The sequence below is a fragment of the Felis catus genome, chromosome A1 (assembly GCF_018350175.1).
Source record: "Felis catus isolate Fca126 chromosome A1, F.catus_Fca126_mat1.0, whole genome shotgun sequence".
Classification (NCBI taxonomy): domain Eukaryota; kingdom Metazoa; phylum Chordata; class Mammalia; order Carnivora; family Felidae; genus Felis; species Felis catus.
Genome location: NC_058368.1, coordinates 193,015,489 through 193,038,141, shown reverse-complemented (window position 1 = coordinate 193,038,141; position 22,653 = coordinate 193,015,489). Strand labels below are relative to the sequence as shown.

The window sequence follows — 22,653 nt, the reverse complement described above, 5'->3', positions numbered from 1 at the left end:
CAATCCCAAGCAGGTTCTACACTGTCAGCACAGAGCCCAACGCAGAGCTCGAAACCTCGAACTGAGAGATCATGATCTGAGCCAAAATCAAGAGTCAGACGTTTAACCGACTGAGCCACGCAGGCGCCCCATAGGTTATCATTTTTTAGACACATCCCACCCCACCCTCACCAACCCATAGCAACCACTGATCTGTTCTCCCTCTCTACACAAGATGTTATATAAATGGATTCATTCCGTATGTAACCTTTGGAGATTGTTTTCACTCAGCCTAAGTCCCCCAAAATCCATCAAGTTACTGTGTCAATAGTTTCTTCCCTTTTTTGCTGAGTAGTATTCCTCGGTATGGATGTATTTCAGTTTGCTTAACCATTTACCCATCAAAGGATACCTGGGCTATTCCCAGTTTGGGTCTATTACAAATAAAACAGCTACGAACATCAACATTCAGCTTTTTGTGGGAACATAAGCTTTCATTTCTCTGAAATAAATGACCAAGGGAACAACTGCTGGATCATACGTTAAGTACTTGTTCAGTTTTATAAGAACTGCCACTCTTTCCCAGAGTAGCTGTACCATTTTACATTACCACCAGTGATGTGTGAGTGATCCAAGTTTCTTAGCATTCTCACCAGCATTTGGCAGTTTATCTTTGTTTGAGCCATTCTGATAGGTGTGTAATAATAATCTCACTGTGGCTTTAAGCTGCATGCCTCTAAAGGCTAATGATTTAGAACGTCTCTTCATGTGCTTACTCGCCATCTGGATAGCCTCTTCAGTGAAATACCTATTTGTATCTTTTGCTCATTTTCTAATTCGATTTTTTTTTTTTTACTGTTGAGTTTTGAGAGCTCTTTATGTATTATAGATTCAAGTCCCTTGTCAGACATGTGGTTTGCAAATATTTTGTCCCAGCCTGTAGCTTATTTTTTCATCTTCCTCGCAGGGTCTTTCACAGAGCAAATGTTTTTCATTTCAATGACATCCAATGTATCAATTTTTCCTTTTATTGACTGTCACTCAAAAATCTTAGTATTAACTATTTCTACTTAAACTTCTGAGAGATAAAATGATGAAATTTAAGCCATCAGATAGCATCTAAATCAAATCAGCTTTTGAATAACAATGTTAACCAATTCAGACCCTTTCATAAGTACATCTCTTTGGCAATTAAAGCCAAGATGCTACTGGTATTTTTACAAAAAGCAGATGCTGGTTTCCAAGATAGCCAAATATTCCCAGAGGAGAAATCAATGTGTCTCACAAGTACATACTTATACACATACCAAAGCCTTAGGCATATATAGGTATATATTTTATACCAGTATTTACTAATAGAGAATTAGACCCAATCCGAGCCATCAAAACATTTCTAATGTGCTAGAAAAGACACACATACTAAAAACTAAGGCAGCTTGGAAACAGCACTATAATGGAGATACACATAAAATACTAAAAGAACAGAGAAAAAAAAGTCTGCTGGAATCAGACAATATGATTCATGTACGAAGTATCTGAAATAAGCATAGAATAGTGGTCACAAACTGGAATGACTGCTAAACCCAGCCTATAAATGTTTTTATTTGGCCTGCACAGTGTTTAAACATTTGTACTACTAATTGCTAACACTTAAAAATCAGATATGATATATATATATGAATATAGATTTTCAACTTCCCTTAAAGTTGAAATATCTGGTAGCACCGGGCCCACTTTTGACCTGGTAATAATTAGCTCAAGCCAAAGAGTTGCTGAGCCATTTAGTCAAAATGTTATCTAGTTCCCTAGATCTACTTGACTCACTTGTTACCTGATTAGACCCTGTAGGCGTCTGAGCTTGCAGCGCTTCCCTTAAAGAGCACCTGGGATTGTGACAGGTGAAGGTGTCAATGAGAAAATTCAAGGGTGTGGAAATAACACACAGGAAGAAGTGTGAACAGAATGGACATGGAACACGGACAAAAAAAGTAGTTAATATAGCATGGAGAATGATGGAAAGGCATAAGGCTAGAAAGGTAGATTTATACAACACTATGGAGCCTGGATCATATGGGTATATGATATACATACATTACACATTCCCAAAACACACAGAAAAAAAATTCAGATGCAACTACCCACACACATACAAGCCCACTCTGAAATAACCATTCGTTCACTTGCAAACATTTTTTGAGTACCTACTATGTACCAAGCTTTGGAGACTGATAATTAATTTAGAAATTCAATGCTTTGTGTACCTAAATATGTACCTTTTTTACACTATTCATTTCACTTTCCTTATGCTTTTTCCAAGGTACAACATATAACAATATATGTTTTTTAAATAGTATACCATATACAGTCGTCCCCCTTATCTGAGGTTTTAGTTACCTGCGGTCAACCACTGTATGGAAGCAAATGCTCCTCCTTCTGAGTTGTCAGGAGGTCAACAGTAGCCTAATGCTAGCTACATCACTGTGCCTGCATCCTTCACCTCACCTCACCTCACCACACAGGCATTTTATTATCTCACATCCTGGAACAGGGCACCTGCAGATAAGGGGCAACTACTATACAGTATATATAACAAACATATTACATAAGTAATTTATATGATTTTATAAAAGACTGGAAAGACATAGTTCAAAACATTAAATACTGGTTATCTCTATTCTTTCACTTGTGCCACAACGACTTAATGAGCACCTAGAATTTACTAGACATTTGGCTAGGTGGAAAGGCGCTGGCTGTTCACATTATCATTACCATCGCTTTCATTATTAGAATAGCTGTGCTATCCCTGTTCTTTTTTTTTTTTTTTTAATTTTTTTTTTCAACGCTTATTTATTTTTGGGACAGAGAGAGACAGAGCATGAACGGGGGAGGGGCAGAGAGAGAGGGAGACACAGAATCGGAAACAGGCTCCAGGCTCCGAGCCATCAGCCCAGAGCCCGACGCGGGGCTCGAACTCACGGACCGCGAGATCGTGACCTGGCTGAAGTCGGACGCTTAACCGACTGCGCCACCCAGGCGCCCCTGCTATCCCTGTTCTTAATGGATTCATACTCTAACAGGAAAGGGAGGGGGGAATAAATTTCAGGTATACGGCACTGCACTATTTAATGTTTTTGTAAGTTTTCCAAACATCCTATAATGTGTTATTTTCAAAAGTGGAGTGAAAAGACTCCAAGAGCTGAAACATTGCAAGTAAAATTAAATGGCTGACTCATATTTCTTAAAAATATAAATGTACACATTTACATGTACACATATATAGATATATACCTCTCCCCATTTTCCCTGGAAACTTCCAGCCGCACAGTTACCAAAATGGAAAGGGTTTAGCTTAGCAGCTACAAGTACGGGTTCCGGAATTAGACTTTCTTCCAACTTTGGTGGGGGTGGGGGGGCGGTAACTGCGACAAAGTCAGTTCACCTTGCTAGCTGCGTCTCCGTTTCCTCAACAGTAACACAGGCTACAACACCTGCCTGGCAGGGTTCCTACAAAGGTTCCTCCACACGGGGTACGCGAAGGGCTCTCGGAACAGAGACTGGCACATAGGTAACAGTTGCTATTAGGACGGAGGCGGTGGTTGCATCATTACTGTCATTATTAACACAGCTTTCTCTAGACGGACAGACAGCAGACGTCCTCACTTGCTCGCACACACAAGACCAGATCCCAAACCGGAGCTCTGGGATCAACAAGCACTCCCAACTTCTCCGACGCTGAAAACGACGAAGAGTTCCGCACACAAACGTAGCGCTTCAACAACCAAAGCGCTTTATAGGCTCCGCGTCCAGCCGTGGGAGGGTCGGCCGCCCAGCCCCAGGCCACCTCCTGCCCCTACCCAGCCACCTAGACCGCCCGGCCCCGAACCCCCAACCCCCGCACCCCGCCTGCCTCCTCCCTAGAAACCCACACCCACTCCCCAGCCACCCTCACCCGGACCACGGCTGCCGAAAAGCTGCTCCTGCTGCCCCGGAAGTAGTCTCTCAGCGCGGAGTTGGTCCCGCCTGCTCGAGAGCACTTCCGGGTCAAGCCACCGCTCGGGCAGGAACAAGCTGAGTGCCAGTCTGGTAAGTGAAGGCTCGGTCGGGGTCGTGCGACGGAGGTACTGGAGGTGCTGAGGCATGGGTTTGAGCCGGTGGGTCGGGGTCCGACGTGAAGGGGGCTAGGATGTCCGCCGTCTTTTGAACGCCAGGCCTGAGCTGCGGGAGTTCAGCCATCGTATGTTTACTGAGCATAAGCTACCTGCCAGGTACCACCCTGGGGGCCTGGGACACACTGGATTTCAAGCCGACTATGGCCCTGCCCCCTAGTAGTTGACATTCTGGAGCGAGGCCGACCTTAAACAAGTCAACAAGCAACACTCATATCTAAAATAGTAAATAAAAAGATGGTTGTGAGTACTTTAAAGAAAATTAAACAGCATAATGTGATGGAACAAAGGGAGTAATCCTTATGAAGATCTCGAGAGCATTTGAGGCAGAAGGAATAGCAAGTGCAAAGGCCTTATAGTGGTAACAAACTTAAAAAGGTCAAGGAAAAGAAAAAAGGCTACTGTTACGGGCCCAAAAAAAGAGGAAGGAAAATGAGGCCAGAGACTTGAATGAGCCAAATCTTGTAGTGTCTATGAGCCAGTACAAGGAGTTTGACTTTTATTTGGAGAACATTTGGAAACAATTGAAGGTTTCTATGCAGAAGAGTGATATGCTCTGATTTATGACTTTAAGATTATAACTGACCATCAGAAAGATACATCTCTTCCGTTGTCTTTGAGCAGGGAGGATGCATGAAACTCGGACTAAAAGCCAGAAAAGCATTATAGACACCTTCATTGTATAGATGTGAAAAATTAAGTCCCAGAAAGGTGAAGGGATGTGGTCTTTTTAACAACCGGTCTTCCAGCTTCCATCTTGTTGCCTTCAGAATTAACATCTCAATGTCCATATATAATAATTGTCACTTCCTGAAACCATTCAGATTCCTTTGCTTTTGATGGTAGTTCTTTAAACTTAAGGGCATTGCTATCACCTGGTAGCTTGTTAAAAATGCCTATTCCAAAAAACAAACAAAAAACCCATAGAAGTATAAAATAGGTAGTTTCCTCTGATTTTCTGTGGCAATAGAAATTGCATGGAATTTGGGGTTTAAGTACGAAAGTGAATTGGTAAGTCACTTAACCATGTCTTTAATCTTACGCTTAAAATGTTGCTGCCAAAAAAAAAAGTGGTGGGGGCCGCCTGGGTGGCTCAGTTGGTTAGGCAGCCGACTTCGGCTGAGGTCATGATCTCACAGTCTGTGGGTTCAAGCCCCACGTCGAACTCTGTGCTGACAGCTCAGAGCCTGGAGCTGATTGGGGTTCTCTGTCTCTCTCTCTCTCTCTCTCTCTCTCTCTCTCTCTCTCTCTCTCTGCCCTTTCCTCACGCATGCACTCTCTCTCAAAAATGAACAAACATTTTAAAAAAATTTTAAATGCTGCCACTGATAATTTTAGCAGCAGCTTTCAAACTTTCTGGTCTCAGGATCCCTTTACACTTTTAAAACTTACTAAGAACAAGGAGTTTGTGTGTGTGTTGTATCTATCAATATTCACCGTTTTAGATATCAAGACAACTTGCAAAAATATATTTAAAAAAATGTGTTATGTGTTAAAATAAATAGTATTTCTATGAACAATATTTTCCAAAACAAAAAATCATTAAGAATGCCATTGCTTTACATTTTTACAGCTCTTTTTAATATCTTCATAGAAGATAGCTAGATTCTCATATCTCCTTCTGCGTTCATTCTTTTGTCATAGCACTCATCATGTAGCCTCTGGACAATCGCACCATATTGGATGAGAATGAGAATGTAAAGGGAAATAAGATCCTAGTATTATTATGAAAATCATTTTGGAGAAGTTTTAGGAACCCCAGAGGCCCTTGTACCACACTTTGAGAATCACTGGATTGCAATATTGTTAGAACAATCAAAGGAAATATGGGCTTGATTTGTAAGTCATTAAAACTACATGCACATTAAAAAGCAGATGCTCGGGCCTTGCCCTTAGAGATGCCAAATCAGTAAATCTGAGTGGGACCAACAAATCTTCATCTTTAACAAGCACCACAGATTAAGTTGATGTAAGTTGTCAACGCAGTTTGGGAAAACCAGTTAAAGACCAAATCCACTCTAGAGTGTTTCCCCCACTAAGATTTTAAAAGCTGTATTTCCATATCTTCAAAAATCTCCATTAATGCTTCCCAGAGTCTGAGACCAAAAAACAAACAAAAAAACAAAACCAAAGAAGTGTAAAATAGGTAGTTTCCTCTGATTTTCTGTGGCAGTAGCAATTGCATGGAATTGGAGGTGTACATACGGAAAAGTGACTTAGTAAGTCACTTAACGTAAGTCTAGGACTCTGGAAAGTCAGTAAGAAATTTGTAGCAAGTACCTTCCTGACCGCCAAGTTGATCAGGCATCGGAATTCAAAATGTTGAATCCCATGCTATGTCAAAGGCTGAGAAAGTTTTTAGACTCTCATCTTTAAGCTTACAGTCTTTTGGATAGATACATATCTGATAGAAGAAGGAAACTGATATGTCTTACAATTGAATACTCTCAGTGTGTAGGTGACTTACAGATCAAAAGAATTCATCCAAAATTAAGAGGGTAATGGTGACAATTTAAGTGAGAGGGCTTCTTGAATAAGGTGAAATTGGAGTCGGATACTGTAGAGGGTGGAATTTCCGCAGGAAGATATTGTTGGGGAGGGGCAGGAAATTTTAAGCAAAGGGGACAATTAGAACCAGAACTTTTTTTTTTTTACATTAAGAAAACAATTTTATTTACAACAGTATCAAAAAGAAAAAATACGTAGGAATCTTTAACAATATAGAACCAGACCTTTAAAATAAAAAGTTATTTGGAGACATTGGAGAGTAAAACAAGTATAGTTAAGGCTTTGAGCCATGACAAGAAGCTGGGAAGATTATAGGATTTAAGCAAAGAAGGGAATGATAGTGATAATCAGCCTCTAGATGAGGAAACAGACCACTATAGATCATAGCTGATTGGTGACAGAGGTGTAACTAAAAAACAGACTTCTAGATCCATTCATTCCTTCAGCAAACAATTATTCTGCACACAGGCACTATTGGGCTCCATCCAGCAACTTCTGTTCTGCCTCCTGAAACCTCCTGGAGAATTACGGATGCCTGACCAACATTTGAAGTTTATCTTTTGGGCAGTGGAAAATCAATAGATTTTTAAATCATCTTGACTTTCTTGGATGTGTGTTCAGGACCAGTTCTGAGAGGAGCAGTGTTTGGGGTAGGGTTGGAGTTAATGAGACCCATTTAGAAATTAAAAGAATAGTGTGGTACCCAGGTAAGGTAAAAGGACTGTGACCTTGGGTGGGACACCGTATGATTTAATTGAAAAACGCCTAGGAAGTGGAAAAATAATATCAATGGCATGTATTTATAATATACCCACATTCATTCACAACTACTGTATGAGGTCATTACTCTTAAAATAACCTTGTAGATGTGAAAACTATGGCCTCTCAAGCCATGGCTTCATCCAGGGATAAGATCAGGCAGGTCAGTCCATGCTTCTTACCAAGGAGCCATGATGATCTTATAACTTTGATCTTGCAAAATTGAAAGGATTATATCGTGTGGCTATCATCTAAAATGGGTATACGCTGCACAAGTAGATGTAAGGGCGAGAATGAGAAGTTCTATTTTAGTTATATGGACTTTGATTTTTTGGACTATAGAAAAAAAAATTGGGTAAGGAGATCGTAACTCTAGGCCCCTGACATTGATCTTTGCCATTTGCATCCAGTAGCTCAGCAAATGCTTATGGCAGAAGGATGTAAGTCACAGTTACAGAAAATAATTGTGGGTTTAAAGCAAAGCTCCAATAAGTACAGAGGACGGTGTTTTTCAGTGGGCCAGAAAATACGCTGAAGTTTGAGCTGAGTGCCCAAATGCTAGCTATGAGGTGTGTGATGGCACTAAGATATCCTTGGGAGCATAAGGGCCATTTGAATTAGGAACTTTTCAGAAAATGACCCTCACAATGGTGATTTCTGTTTGAATATTACTAACCTTTCTATGTTTCAGATCTCTGTTTTTTATGTTTGTTTTTTGCAAAGGATGGAAGAGTGCTAAAAATCTATTCTTCATTTGCTTTTTCTCCCCCTTGCCAATTTGGAATGCCACTTTGACCATTGTGTGCCAGGCATGGGGAACTTCTCCATTTTTCAAGTGTAACAGTGCAGGCAGAGAAGAGTGGATGAGCTGTAAATACAAGCTAGAGCACATTTAATTATGGAGAATAAAGCATTAATATCTCCGTATACTTAAAATCAATACCATCTGGGCATCAGTGTTTCCCTGCTTTGTGTTATCTCAGAACTATTTGTACAAATAGCAGTTTCTTCAGCCAACTTAATATTGAGCCACGAGAACGGAAATCAGCCACATTATTTCCTTATTTACTCCTGTTGAGAATTGGAGCAGGATGGAAATATTTCTTCTCTCAGAAGCTGGCAGAAAAAGCAACAAGGCAATCTGTTAGTCATGACAGCTTAAACGCTTTCTTTTCTTTTCTTTCTTTCTTTCTTATGATATAGCCATATTGAGAATGGTTCTGTCAGGTAAAATCATCTAAATTTCTGATTATTCATGATCCTAGAAAAGCTGATGTTTTACTGTATCTAAAAGATGAAAAAGGAGTTAGATTAAATTTGAGTATCACTTTTCTATTATTCTTACTAATGCTGAAGGAAGGTAATAAAACATTCTACCAAGTGACTTCACCCACAAGCATAGCATAGGCCTTTTTAACTGTAAGAAGGTGGCACTTTGATTTTCCTTTTTGAACTCTCCTCTTAGCCTCCAAATGTCAGCTGCAGCATTAAGAAATAGTAGACATGGGCACCTGGGTGGTTCACTCAGTTAAGCCTCCAACTTAAGCTCAGGTCATGGTCTCACGGGTTCATGAGTTTGAGCCCCACGTCGGCCTTTGTGCTGACAGCTCAGGGCCTGGAACTTGCTTCGGATTCTGTGTCTCCCTCTCTCTCTGCCCCTCCCCCCCAATAAACATTAAAAAAATTTTTTTTAATTAAAAAAAAATGAAATAGCAAGTATGATACTATTATGGGAAGTCCCAAAACTAGTTCGTAAATTCCTGGACATCCCTTGCAGTACCCAGTATTTCATCTTGCACATGATGGGCCTGTGATTTAGCTGTTTGAAAATGCACCAGAATGAGTAGCATGGTCATAGTCAATGTAATTTTTTTTGAAAGTAGCAGACTGATTCTGACACAAGTAAAAGGAAATTTAATATGAAGAGTTATTCTGATCCTAAGGGTGATTTGTTCCTTTACTTTTTTCTGCTTCTGTCACCGTCTTGGACCCATCCATACCTTTGCCACTTTTTTCTCTCCCAGATGCTCAACAGCATCTTATTTGCAAATGGGTTGTGTCTTTGAGTAGCTCAGACTAGAAGTACTTTGTGTTCGGGATGTCCATGGTAGGAGCACGAAGTGCCTGGGCTGAGTCTGCCTTTATTGACCAGACATATTGCTCTCCTGGCACAAAATCAGCGTACCAGGCTACTTCTGCCACCTTTGACTTTGACCTAAGGGCAGTTTAAGGGTGTTCGTAGTGTTTTTCTAAACCCTGTCTTGTAGGTTTCTTGAAACTTCTAGTAAAGGCAAATGGTTGTGTCTGTACAGAACAGAACCATAAATCTTGGCCACATGGGCAGCTGGAGCACTGCACTCAGGTGTACAAAGAGGAGAGGAGGTGGAAATCCACAATGAGGATTACCAGGTAGCCACAGCCACACTTTAATCACTTTTGCTGAATTTAATCTTTTTTCTCCTACTTAACCATTTCTCCATTTCCTTTCTTGTTTTTACACTCAGTCTTAATTTTTGTGGATTTAATTTTGAAAGAAACTGAATAAAGATGTTTATTTCTTTAAAAAAAAAAAAAGTCACATTGGAGGAAGGAAGCAGAATTTTGTCAGAAGCCAGAGCAGCACTTCAGTCAGTCTCTTTCTCTTCCCCTCTGCTCTCCTTCCCCTCCCCCTCCACTACCCCCCACCCCCCACTCCCCCATCTCTCTCTTTCTCCATCCCTGTTGTCCTGTCTCTCTGCTTTTCTTTGTATTTGGCCCAAACTGGACTGCCTCAACCCCTTCTCTTCCTCACATTGGCCCTAACCCGGCCACTGTGTCTCAATTCTAAATTCCAAGATCAAAGCTTCTCGTTAGTTAGTCAGCCGAAGGGTTGACTTCCTCCAGGGCCCCAGAACATAGAGGTAGGTCTCACGAAAGGGAAGGGTAAGCTAGGCACATCACAACCAAGATTCTTGGCCACAAACTCAGAGTGCATAAAAACAATGTAATGTATCTTGGCTGGACTCCAAGTTCAGTTTACAGTGCCTGTTTGAGCCATATTATTGCAGAATAGTATTTGCCATGAGCAGAAGAAAAATGTGAAATTTAAAGTTACAGATTGAAATTACATAATAATGTTTCCCCTCTCCAACATTTTTATTTTTTTTTATTTTTTCTAATATTTATTTTTGGGAGAGCGTAAGTGGGGGAGGGGCAGAGAGGAGGACAGAGGGTCCAAAGTGGGCTCTACGCTGACAGGCTGACAGCAGCGAGCCCCATGTGGGGCTCAAACTCACGAACTGCAGGATCATGACCTGAACAGAAAACAGAGGGACACTCAACAGGCTGAGCCACCCAGGCGCCCCGCCTCTCCAAGATTTTTAAATGGTTGCATAGTATTCTGAGTAGAAGTGTTTCATTTATCTTAAATAATGATTTTACCATCAGCTGTAGATTTTAGCACAGTATCTGAAAGGACAATCGGTAATAATAACTAGAGGGGCGCCTGGGTAGCTCCAGATGGTTAAGCGTCTGACTCTTGATTTCGGCTCAGGTCCTGATCTCGCAGTTTCCTGAGTTCAAGCCCAGCATGGGGCTCTGTGCTGACAGCGTGGAGCCTGTTTAGGATTCTTCCTCTTTCTCTGCCCTGCCCACTTGCACACTGTCTGACTCTCAAAATAAATAAATAAACTTTAAAAAAAAATTAACTAGAGGTTATTTAGTAATTACTACTACCAGACTCTGCTTTATATATACTATTTTCTTCAAGCCTCACAATAGTCCAATAAGAACAGGTACTCTTATTTTCCCTATTTTAAAGATGAGGGCACTGGGGCACAGAGAGATTAGGTCATTTACAAAAGTTGCAGGGCTGGTTAGAGTCCATCAGGATTCAAATCCAGGAAATCTGGCTCTAGAGACTGCTCTCTGAACTTCTCTCTGTTATCCTGCCTTTCTCAGAAGCCTGCAATTATGTTGATCCAGGGTAACCTAAGTCCAGAATAGAAAGTGAGTAATAGTTCTCTCTTATTGGAAGTGTTCAAACAGCCTGCAGCACCATTAGGCAATGCTGTCGTAGAGGAAATAAGGAAGTGTAGTCCTAGTCTCTGGATGCCAGTCCATGGATCCTCTGCCTCAAGATCATCCAGGGAGCTAATTAGACACCATAAATTCCAAGTTCCAAGTCCAGAGGTTCTTACTAGGTCTGGGGCGGGACCCAGGAATCTATATTTTTAACAAGCTCTGTGGATATTAGTAGTCAACCTGGCTTAGATACTGTGGGCTTATAATCTTTTATCCCTACTATTATCTCCTAGGACAAGATGGCGATGAAGACTTTGGGAGTTGGGGTTGACTTAAGGACTGCCTTTAGGCACTATGCCTCTCAAGTTCTCTGGACATTGTTAGTATCGGCTGTCTCAGAATATAATAAGGGCTAGTAAATGCACGTCAGTTTGAATAATTATCCCTGTTGCATAACATTCTTCAATTTACAAATATACATCGCGCACTATCAAGTTTAAACTAATCTCCATGAGTAAATATTTATTGAACATGTGCTAGTTTTGAGGTATAGCAATAAAAATATAGTCCTTTGCTTAAGGAACTGACTCATAGGTGAGATGGGGTGGACTCCCTAGCAATACAAGCAGCGCATACCAAAGCCGGTGAGTAGTGTAATGGTGAGAGCTACAGGGGCTTGGGGGAAAGCCACCCTGCGTCCAGACATACTCTGGATTCATGTGGAATGGAGAGCCAGCACTGGAGAGGAGACCCAGGGAAGCTGCATGAAGGGATTCCACACAGCAATAACACTGCCAGGACACCGCTTGCCCCACAGCCCTCCATATAGAGGCTATTTATTCTAACAAAGCTGCTGCATCTCCGTAGAGAGAGGGAATCCATTTTCTTCTGGTTCCAGTGTCTTCTACTCTAGCTGCCTGGATCCTGGGCGGACATGACCTTTCCTACAGGTGATCTACCCCACTCTTGAGCTTCCAGGCTATTTGATCCCTTCATCTTGGACACTGGTCTTCTTCACTCACTTCAGGCTCCTATTCCAGTTCCCAAAGTCCACCTCCAGTTTTGCTGTTGGCCCAGACTGCTTCCCGAATCAGGAAGCTGACCCAGCACACTGTCCACCCTTTATCATTACACCACCTGTAGCTCTTTCTCCTGAACACCTCCTAACCAGTGATCCCTCTGCTTTTTCCCTGTCCCTTTACTAGGACACTTCTCTTCCATTCACAATCCCTATTTATCCCTCACGTACTGTTGCACACCTCACTTTCTCAAGAAGGCTTTCCGTGACAAGGTTAGCTCCCCACATTGGGTACTTCTGTAGCATCCTGTACTTTCTCTTGGGCAGCATTTACCATATTTTGTATGTAATTAGTGTCTATGTCCCCTGCCAGACTGAGCTCCATGAAGTCAGAGGTGGTGTCTGTAATACATAGAAAGTGCTCCATGGATGCAAGAGAATAGATGAAAATGTATACCTCTAGACTAAAATTGTGGTTCTGAACTCAGTGGTGGAACCAGTGGGAAAGAGGAGGAGGATGGCTGGATAAGAAATGAGGTAGTATTAGAATGAAGTGGAGTTGTGGGTGTTATATTTGTTTTGTTTTGTTTTTCCTGACAAAGAGAGGAGGCCTCTGGCTCAGAGCCTTTAGCAGACAGCAGTTAATAACACTGCTTTGTTTTCATCACGTTTATGTGTACAGTTACTTTTACTTACAGATGTGATATAGACTCTCCTTTTAAAATAAATGATTTAATCATATGCAGGATTTAAGAAACAAAACAGATGAGCATAGGAGAAGGGAAGGAAAAATAAGATAAAAACAGAGGGAAGCAAACCATAAGAGACTCTTAAATACAAAGAACAAACAGGGTTGCTGGAGGGGTGTTGGGTGGGGGGATGGGCTAAATGTGTGATGGGCATTAAGGAGGGCACTTGTTGGGATGAGCACTGGGTGTTGTATGTTAGTGCTGAATCACTGGGTTCTACTCCTGAAGCCATTATTACACCATATAGTAACTAGAATTTAAATAAAAAATTTAAAAAATAATTTAAAAATGTATGAAAGCAAAATAATGAGTTGACTTGAAGAAAAAGCATAAATAATAATAATAATTTTGTATACTGATGTTGAAAAAAAAAACCATCTTGGAAATGGCCAGTAGAAGAAAGGAATGAAATTGGGAAAATGCTGACTTGGATGCAGTCACAGGAACTCTTGATGACAGTCCTAGGGAAGACTGGAGCACTTTTTCAGCACAGTCATTTCCTATCACCATTGAGAACCCATCATCTAGAATAAAGGACAAAAATCATGTCCACTGGTTGTTGTATGTATTGTACTGAAAAAGAGCTTGGGAGCTCACACGTCAGGGCCCAGCACACTGCCTGGCTTATGACAGTCACTCAATAAATGTGATTTCCATTGTTTCTACTCACCACTCTGTCCCACTAGAGACCAGGATTCTCCTGCTAACATATAGGATAGCCTAAAGGAGCACGTCACTGACATGAATGGATTAAATCACATAATTTCCAAAATCCCCTCCAATGCCCAAGGTGTTTCCTTTAGTGTCATTTTACTTGTGTTTGGGAAGGAAATAGAAGTAAACACGTGTTCAATCTATATATAGCAAAGTCTGAAGTCCTTCGTTTTACTCTAAATAGTCCGTTCTTAAATGTTAAAGATATAGCAAGATTTAGAAAATTATTATTATTCAGCCAACCTTTCAAGGGCTAATGAAAATTAAATGACATTTACAACTTACTATGATTCAGACTTTGAGGAGTTTAATGGCTAAATACAATGATCCATTGCTTTTTATGTTCTGTGATCAAGCAGCCTTTGTGTAAGTATAAAGGGGAGTCATTTCCAAAACTAATTATTTTGGGCCTTTGTAAGAAATAAAGCTAGGCATTTCATCCTGTCTTTTAAAGAAATAGAAGTTGAAATTTTTCTTTGAGAGTCATTGATTTAAAAGAGGAACCAGATTAACAGGAAGATGATCATAATCACATAAACTCTTAGACTGGGATATTTTGTTCTTTGTTCATGGTATTTTGTTTGTCTGGCAATCTTTCCCTGTACTTTATATTTGCATTTCTACCAAGTAGATATTTAAGATGTCAATTCCTCCCTTAGCTTATTTGGCAGACTTTGAGCTAAAACTTGGTATTCTCACAAACTGTTAAATATGCTGTATTTTGTCTCTTGATATCAAAGAAACTATTAATGGAAAATTCTTTTGTCTAACATTCTTGCTCAAGAGGGAGATCCTAAAGCCTCAGAAGTCGATAACTGTGTATGTAGTAGTATGGTTTTCTTTCTAATATTGAAACAAACGAAAAAACTACCTTAAGTATCCCTGCATTATTTAAAGCTAATATTTTATGTACTTGGATTGCTCAAATTTTGAGCTCCAGGCTCATGATTATAATGTACCAGTTGATTTACATTATTGATATAACAACAGATGGTAATGACGCAGGTTGAAATAAAAGATCATTAAGCTAAATATTTTAGCTTTCATTGGCTCCCTGTTGCCTAAGATTTGTCAGAGTGAAATAGAATCACGGCCTTTCAGAACTAGAAGAGTCTTTAGAGAGGTCTCATCTAGTCTTTGATTTGACGGATGAGAAAACGGCTGAGGGAGAATACTACTTGCCAAGGTCTTACTGCTTGTTAGTAGCAAAGCTAGGACCAGAATCTAGGTCTGCCTGCCATTTCCTAATTCAGTGCTTTTTTCTACTGTCTCTCTGAGATTTTTAGGTGGGTGTTCTTTCTGTTTTGCTCCCTGATGTCAGTGCCAATTATTCTAATCAATTTCACATCTCTTCTTTTCTAGAACATAGAATTTCACCCTGTTGTGAGTCTTTGTTGGCTAAACTTTATATCTGGCTTTCTTTTAGGTTGGTCTCCACTCACATCTTTTAATCTTGAAGATTTCAAAATACAGCGGAATCTCCCACTTTTTTGGAAAACTCCAATACCAAGCCATAAATTACCCACCGTGCTCTTGTTATAGTATAGAAGCTTTTGAGTTCTCCAAATCTAAACAAGATTTTCTCCCATTTTTCCATGAAGCCACATTGTTGTTTATTCACTTTAGTGGCGACTGTTATTGTGCCAGCAGCTTTTGTTTTGGAAGATGTAGGCTTCAACCAAATGGCCCCACTGGGAGCAAATCATAGCTCTTTCAATTCATCATTTCCTCCAAGCTTTGAACTCTCAGCAGGTTCCCACTCAGGAGACGATGTTATCATAGCCAAAGAGGGAACTAGTGTTTCAATTGAGTGTCTTCTCACAGTCGACCACTATGAAGATGTCCGTTGGTACAACTCAAAAGGACAGCAACTGGATGGCAGAGGCAGAGGTAACTAATCAAGGTTACTCATTTCCTGTTACTTCTGTCTTCTTGGTTGTATGACATGTTCCACAAAGAAAGCTCAATGATGAGGTGCCAAGGGAATAGTTAAAACTTTTGGAAGGCCTGGAGTATTTCTGATAGGTATCAGAGAAAGCAAAATAATTATAATTGCTTAACCAGAAGAAGAAAGAATAGTTGTAAATTTAAAAGGTGTTCACATGTGGAGCACGTGGGTGGCTCAGTTGGTTGAGTGTCCGACTTGGCTCAGGTCATGATCTCATAGTTCATGAGTTCAAGCCCCACGTCCAGCTCTGTGCTGATAGCTCAGACCTTGGAACCTGCCTCAGATTCTGCGTCTCCCTCTCTCTCTGCCCCTCCCCCGCTCATGCTCACATGCGCACACTCTCATAAATAAATAAACATTAAAAAAATTTTTTTTCTAAGGTGTTCACTTGATGACAAGGAGCTATTGTCTCTCCTCTTGCTGAGCTGGTTTCCTTATTCATTGAAGGTAGACTACATCAGGGCTGCTGTAGACAGCTGTACAGGCTACGCACCGCACAACCCCGTTGACCTACACTGTTTTGTGCACAATACAGTGTGGTAACCCTATGTGCATACAACAGGAAGGGGGTTGGCTAAGCTTAAGTAAGTTTGTCATAAATTTTAAAATTTTGTTTGGAAATGAGTTACTAAATATTTTAGAGAAAATCCAGGATGTTTTTTTTTTTAAAGATTATAGCTCTGTGCATAAAACATAAAGTCCCTCTGAGAATTAGAAGGGCACTGAGGAGGAGCTCTGTAAGCCCTTCCAGCTCAATTTTTTTCATGCTATACCTTAATTTATTTGAAAACAGGAGAACTTCTCTTGTATTTTTTGCCTCTCAGTCTTAAAAATCGCCCAAACAGCATAATCGACCAAGGTGTAATTTTTGACAGGTTTTTATTTGATTGTGCTGTTAGTAAACCTGTGAACACATCTTAGAGCACTATTTCCTTAACTGGTATTCTACTGGAAAGATCTTTTTAAAGACTACTTGCATTCAAGTACCTCAAAAAGAAATCACCATGAAAATCAATGGGATAAAGATTAAATTCTGGGATACTCACAAGCTACACTTTCAGAAAAGGCCCTTGTCTTTTTTGCTAGAAAGCTACTCTCACCTCTTGGAATATAAAGGATATTTGCTTATTCATATTAGAATGGAAAATGGAAGAAGAGACAGATGGTGTTTTCTTTTAAAGTCTACGCTAAACATTTTAACTTTCTATAAACTGAATAACTGGCCACCAAGGGATTGAAGAGTTTGAACTGTTAGAACAGAACATTTTTAATCAGCTTCTGAAGAATGTAGATCTATTGAATCGGGATCTCTAGAGTGGTGCCCAGAATGTGTATTTTGAACATGATTTAGGGTTTCACATATGGACCCATTCGTCTAGACTGTTATTTCCTTTGGCTCTAGGATCCAGACCAAACGCGTGTGAGATTTGAATTATTCAGTCAGTGTGATCATTACAGCCTGAATGCATAAACAAAGCCTAGGTTAGCAGGAGACCAGCCGAGTGGAATGGCAGTTTCATTTTCCTGTTTTGCCTTTACTTTGAAAACCACCAGCATCTATCATTGATGCTTTCAGTAACAGCCCTGGAAAATTTTATTAAGTTTTATGAATCTCTAGTGAGAGGAGTTTAAAGAGCATGTCAGTCTAGTATAAGGTTCATAAATCTTGAGCTATTATCAGCAAGTAAGCTGGAGAGTTTACATTGTGGTCGTAGTACAGTGGCTGATGAATGGAGTGTATGTACTTCATCATACTTTGGATTCATAGGATATCCTTCTCATAGCTCCCAAGTTCGTAGAACAGCAGCTTGTGGAATAATGAATATATTCATAGCTACATATTTCTTTTTTGTGTGTGTTAGTGTAGTGATGGCTCCTAAATGTAACTATAGAATTTAGGTAAATTTTGATGACAATAAAAATGGGCATAATCCAGAGTGCTTACTAATTGATGTGCCATTCATGTCAGGAAGGAAGACTTTGATTCCCTTTTTTAAGTTCCGGGCTGTTTAAATTCCTACTGTGGACATAAAAGTCTGCCCTTTCTTATGTGATGCATACAAGTAGCAGAACCTAATAGAAGACTTGAGTTAAGGCACTCTCATGAAGAGACGGAGTATTGGTAAGGTGGTCGGCATATTTAGCAGTAATATTCTTTATGCTGTAATTTTTTTGTGTCTGTTGGGTTATCAGGTGGAAAATGGTTGGTTTCTGATAACTTCCTGAATATCACCAGCGTAGCCTTCGATGACCGAGGGCTCTACACGTGTTTCACCGCCTCTCCAATTCGTGCCTCCTACTCCGTCACCCTGCGCGTTATCTTCACCTCAGGAGACATGAGTGTCTACTACATGGTTGTTTGCCTCATTGCCTTTACCATCACCCTCATCTTGAACGTCACGCGGCTGTGCATGATGAGCAGCCATCTTCGTAAGACAGAGAAGGCCATCAACGAATTCTTCAGAACTGAAGGGGCCGAGAAGCTGCAGAAGGCCTTTGAGATTGCAAAGCGCATCCCCATCATCACGTCAGCCAAAACTCTGGAGCTCGCCAAAGTCACACAATTTAAGACCATGGAGTTTGCCCGTTATATCGAAGAGCTGGCAAGAAGCGTCCCTCTTCCGCCCCTTATTCTAAACTGTCGGGCCTTCGTTGAGGAGATGTTCGAGGCCGTGCGAGTGGATGACCCTGATGACATGGGAGAAAGAATTAAAGAGAGACCTGCCTTGAACGCTCAAGGTGGCATCTATGTCATTAACCCAGAGATGGGCCGGAGTAATTCACCGGGAGGAGACTCGGATGACGGTTCTCTGAATGAACAAGGCCAGGAAATAGCAGTTCAGGTTTCTGTCCACCTTCAGTCAGAAACCAAAAGTATTGATACAGATTCCCAAGATAGCAGTCATTTCAGCCCACCTGATGATACAGGATCTGCCGAATTGAACTCTTACTCCAAAGATGGGACATATGAAAGCCATCAGCTGTGAGCTATCCCAGTACCTACGAAAACTGCTCTCACAAGAGGAACTTGTTTCATGCAGGAAGTAACATTTTTACCAAAAGATGACTGGGGTTTTCCCTCTTGTTAATATTAAGCACATCAGAATGTGAACTATTGCCAAAATCTTTGTAAAATTTTCTGTGTTTTTCATATCTATTTCTTAGTCATGTTTCTGGAGCTTGATTAAGTGACACGTGTTAAGATTTAAAGGAGCCTGAGAGAGAAACAAAATGGAGAAAGTACCACACTAAAAGTTCCATGGCTTCTCTTCTGGTCATGCTTCATCCAGCGGTTAGAGCTGACACTTATCTTGAGGCCTCAGTTTTCCCACCAATAAGACGAGGGATTTGCATTAGGTATCTAAAGTCATTTGTAACTTCTTACCTGTCCCCTTTAAACCAACAGAATTATCAGCACATCTCTAAATAAACCCTTCCCTAGACTTTAAGTCCTTTTTATGGAAAGGACCAAGCTCAGACTTTATTTTGTGATTTAGATTCCCACACCGATGCCATGGCGCATAGAGGTCTGGGTGTTTTTCAGATATTTCACCATGTGGAGTGTGCAATTGTATGTGCTAGGTTGAATCTCTTTAGTGTCACCCATGTCTGTATTACACAGATATTAGGGAGCTAACTGCTCATTAATAAACTACTTTCCATGAGTACATTGGTCCTTTTGGGGAGTGTAGCATGTCTTTTTAACTTATCGAAGCAGCATTTAGTTTATTGAGCTGGCAGTGATTTCCCAACTGATCTCCAAAAGTGAGCAATTTGTTCTTAAGGAATAATGTCTTCAGTGCTTTTAGAATAAGGAACAACATCAGATCACCTATCCTCTATTTCTGGTAAGTCATGGATTTTGACATTTCTGTTCATAGAATTTCTCAGGCTTTCCATTTTTGAAAGTTCTGGACTCTGTAATAGGGTTCTGTATTTGGGATCCCATTCCAGGGGGAAACTCAGAGCTGGGTTCCTCTTGAGACTTCTGTCAACACTCTTGCCCTCCTTGATCGTAAATATGGTGCTAAAGGCTGCATGCCTCCTTGTTTGGTTTGTTTTTTAATATTGTTGATGTTTTTATTTTTGTGTATTTCAGATACAGAATTCTGAGCTAGGACTGCTTTTGTGGTCTTTCTGAGAAGCACTAACCTGAAATAAGATTAGATAATGGTGTGTGGTATCTGTGAGTATATTAAATATGTAGCCATAGATATAGGTACCAGTGTATAGATATATACAAACACACAAATGATCTAGATATAAAGAGGGAGAAAAATTATGGATGGGGCCACCTGATTCAGCTGTGTATAATGAACACTTAAGACCGTATTTCTTGCCTGGCTGAGGCCTGATACAATAGAATTGTAAATACTCTTCAGAATAATTTCCTCAGCTACAGGAAGCTTGGTGTCATATGATTTTTAAGAACTTGGCTGTGGAGCTCCATTTGGTGCTTCATGTGTCTTCATTTGGCTTCTGATTATCGAAGCATTCCTTGAACTAGAGGTTCCTGAGGGAAATGTTCAGAGGAGGTTTTATCAGGATTTTAATTTAAGGTTTCGTATGGAGGAAAGCGAGGAGATAGAGAGCGTAACCAGATAGAACTCATACCTCCCTTTGTCCAGGCTTATCGGAAGTAATACATCTCTTCTGGATAGCGTGAATGAATCAATGTGTAGTTTTATCAGATGGCATTACGGATAAAGATGATAATGCTGCCTTTTCTGTCTCTCAGGCTGTTTCCATGGAAACCTCCAGAGCCAAACAAAAGCTACCAATCATTTAGCCAAAGCTTGCCTTGGCTCGCAAACCTGCATGTCTTTAAGGAATGCTGTTTTCATACATTTGGCTGTGAGAGCAAGGGCTCCTCACCGTACTCTAGATTATAGAACACTTTTTGCCTTCCCAGGCTGTTTCTTTTGAGAAATTAAAAATGCTAAAAGTCCCTTGTCTGAGGTCTGTTCCCTGAACATCCCTCCGATCTTCAGATAGTACCTCCAGCCCCATCCCAGTATAGCGACTTTGCAGTCATCTAGACTCATGTTAAAAAGAGAATGGATTTATCCCACCACCTGTTCTCATGATGGACATGAGTGTCTGGAACCATAGACATATTTAATGGTCACAGCCCTGGGAAACAGGACTTTGGAAAAATATAACAAATAATGAAAAAAATCGATATGTTTACACAAATACTATATAACAATTAGGTATAGGCTACTCCAGTTTGTTCTGGTAAGATTATTTTAGAAACACAGTGGTGATTTAATTTGGTGGCCAAAGTAATTGGATCACTTTGGATATTCCAGATTATGGTGCCAGTGGTAAAGAATTACAGCAGTCAGAATTTAATTGGAGTTTTTCTAAAGCTAGTTTCCAAGAGGAAGAAAACGACACATTAATATTTTCTGTATCTAATCAAATACTCTTCATATATAATTAATAGTCTCATGTTCTGTTTTTATAAAATCCTTAACCTTTTGAACTTAAACTACAGTCTAAAAGTCTTTTGACAACAACTGTGGTGTAATTAATCTTTTGTTTCACTGGATTTTATGGTTAGTGAAAATGTCTTTACTCAGCAAATGTATTTAAATAGTTCTCTCATCTCACTTATAAATTTTGTATTGTGACTTACCTTACTGTCCTTATGAAATGACAGGATGGCTTTGTGAAATAAATTTACCAAAAATAGATATGTCAACATTTTTATAGATTCTTTGCCAGCTGAAACCAGACAGGCATCTTTTGAGTTGATACCCCCGTTGAGTTTTAGCCTATCCTCAAAGTTGAATCTGTTTTGATAGTTAAACTCTTGATTCAGAATCAGTGAGCACTTATATTTACTACCAATTACCTTGATATAAATACCTTAGGAGTTGCTGATCTGGAATGGTGAAAAGGTTCCTGGCTTCTTTGCCTCGCTTAGCATGCATTTTGAAGTCAAAGCACGCTGCTTTCTGTGTGGTCCTCCAGCCTCAGTGAACCCCTGGTGCAGTCCCCTCCATGTCCTCCCTGCATGTAGTTTCACCCTAGATCAGACTCTGTCTCCCTTGTCCCAGAGTGTCACGGGAGCATGGCATGCTTGTTTTCCAGAGCACAGCCGGTCATGGGTGCTAGCCTTGTCTCCACACACCAGCACTTCTCACACAAGTATATCATAATTCCTGAGTCACCAGTAAGAGAACACAGCCTTTTCTCATGTAAGTCGGGAATTTTGAAAATGCTCATGTTTATACATAAACTCCTAGCTTCTCAATGTTCTCAACATTTCATAAAAGTGCATATTATTTCGTATGGTTCAGATGATGTTTGAATGGTTACCATTTTAATAAATACTTACATTATAATTTTGTCCTTTCTTTAAAAAAAGTCATGCTTGAATATAATTTATTAAATGTTCAACGGACTGTTATTTCATTTGTCTGAAATCTTCTATCATGATCTTCATTTTTATGTGTGATGGAACTTGATGTTAATGATTTTAAACAGGAGTCAAAATGAATTCAACTTGGATTCTACCATGGCTCTGCATTTTAATTTTACAAATACTTAATATGCATCTACATGTTTTTGATACTATGGGCCATATTGAGATGGGTGTCTTGCCCACAGTTACATGAAGATGCAGTTACCAGACCAACTGTAGCAATTGTTCACTTCTGAGATAAAGCATTCCTGACAAAGACAAGAGCTTGAGCAAAGACCTAAAGAGAGTTTAGCACGTTTTGGAAAACATGATTAATATGTAAGGTCTGGTGAGATTTGGCACGTGGGAGGGGTACCTCTGGTACAGGCAAATGCCCG

The 22,653-nt window shown here is 40.2% G+C and overlaps 2 protein-coding genes across 5 annotated transcripts in view; one reads left to right on the top strand and one right to left on the bottom strand.

Annotated features, from left to right (window-relative positions):
• Positions 1-4,000, bottom strand: part of FAM114A2 (family with sequence similarity 114 member A2) — a 32,744-nt gene extending 28,744 nt beyond the window's left edge. Inside the window, exon 1 of one of the 3 annotated variants that reach the window (XM_011285908.3) lies at positions 3,929-4,000. The gene's annotated coding sequence lies outside the window, so the exon portion shown is untranslated. Of the gene's footprint in view, positions 1-2,373; positions 2,500-3,418; positions 3,556-3,928 lie in introns of those variants that run through there. The other 2 variants (XM_011285913.4, XM_019840021.3) reach the window with 2 other exon arrangements.
• On the top strand, positions 3,927-22,367 carry MFAP3 (microfibril associated protein 3). 2 transcript variants are annotated; one of them, XM_003981364.5, is made up of 3 exons: positions 3,927-4,062; positions 15,322-15,785; positions 18,037-22,367. In XM_003981364.5, the coding sequence occupies exons 2-3, from the start codon at positions 15,491-15,493 to the stop codon at positions 18,828-18,830; spliced, it is 1,089 nt and encodes a 362-aa protein (XP_003981413.1). In that variant the 5' UTR covers positions 3,927-4,062; positions 15,322-15,490; the 3' UTR covers positions 18,831-22,367. The 2 variants fall into 2 exon arrangements, with proteins under 2 accessions (XP_003981413.1, XP_044892452.1); XM_045036517.1 differs by lacking the exon at positions 3,927-4,062 and adding an exon at positions 11,708-11,793.
• The last annotated feature ends 286 nt before the right edge of the window (positions 22,368-22,653 follow it).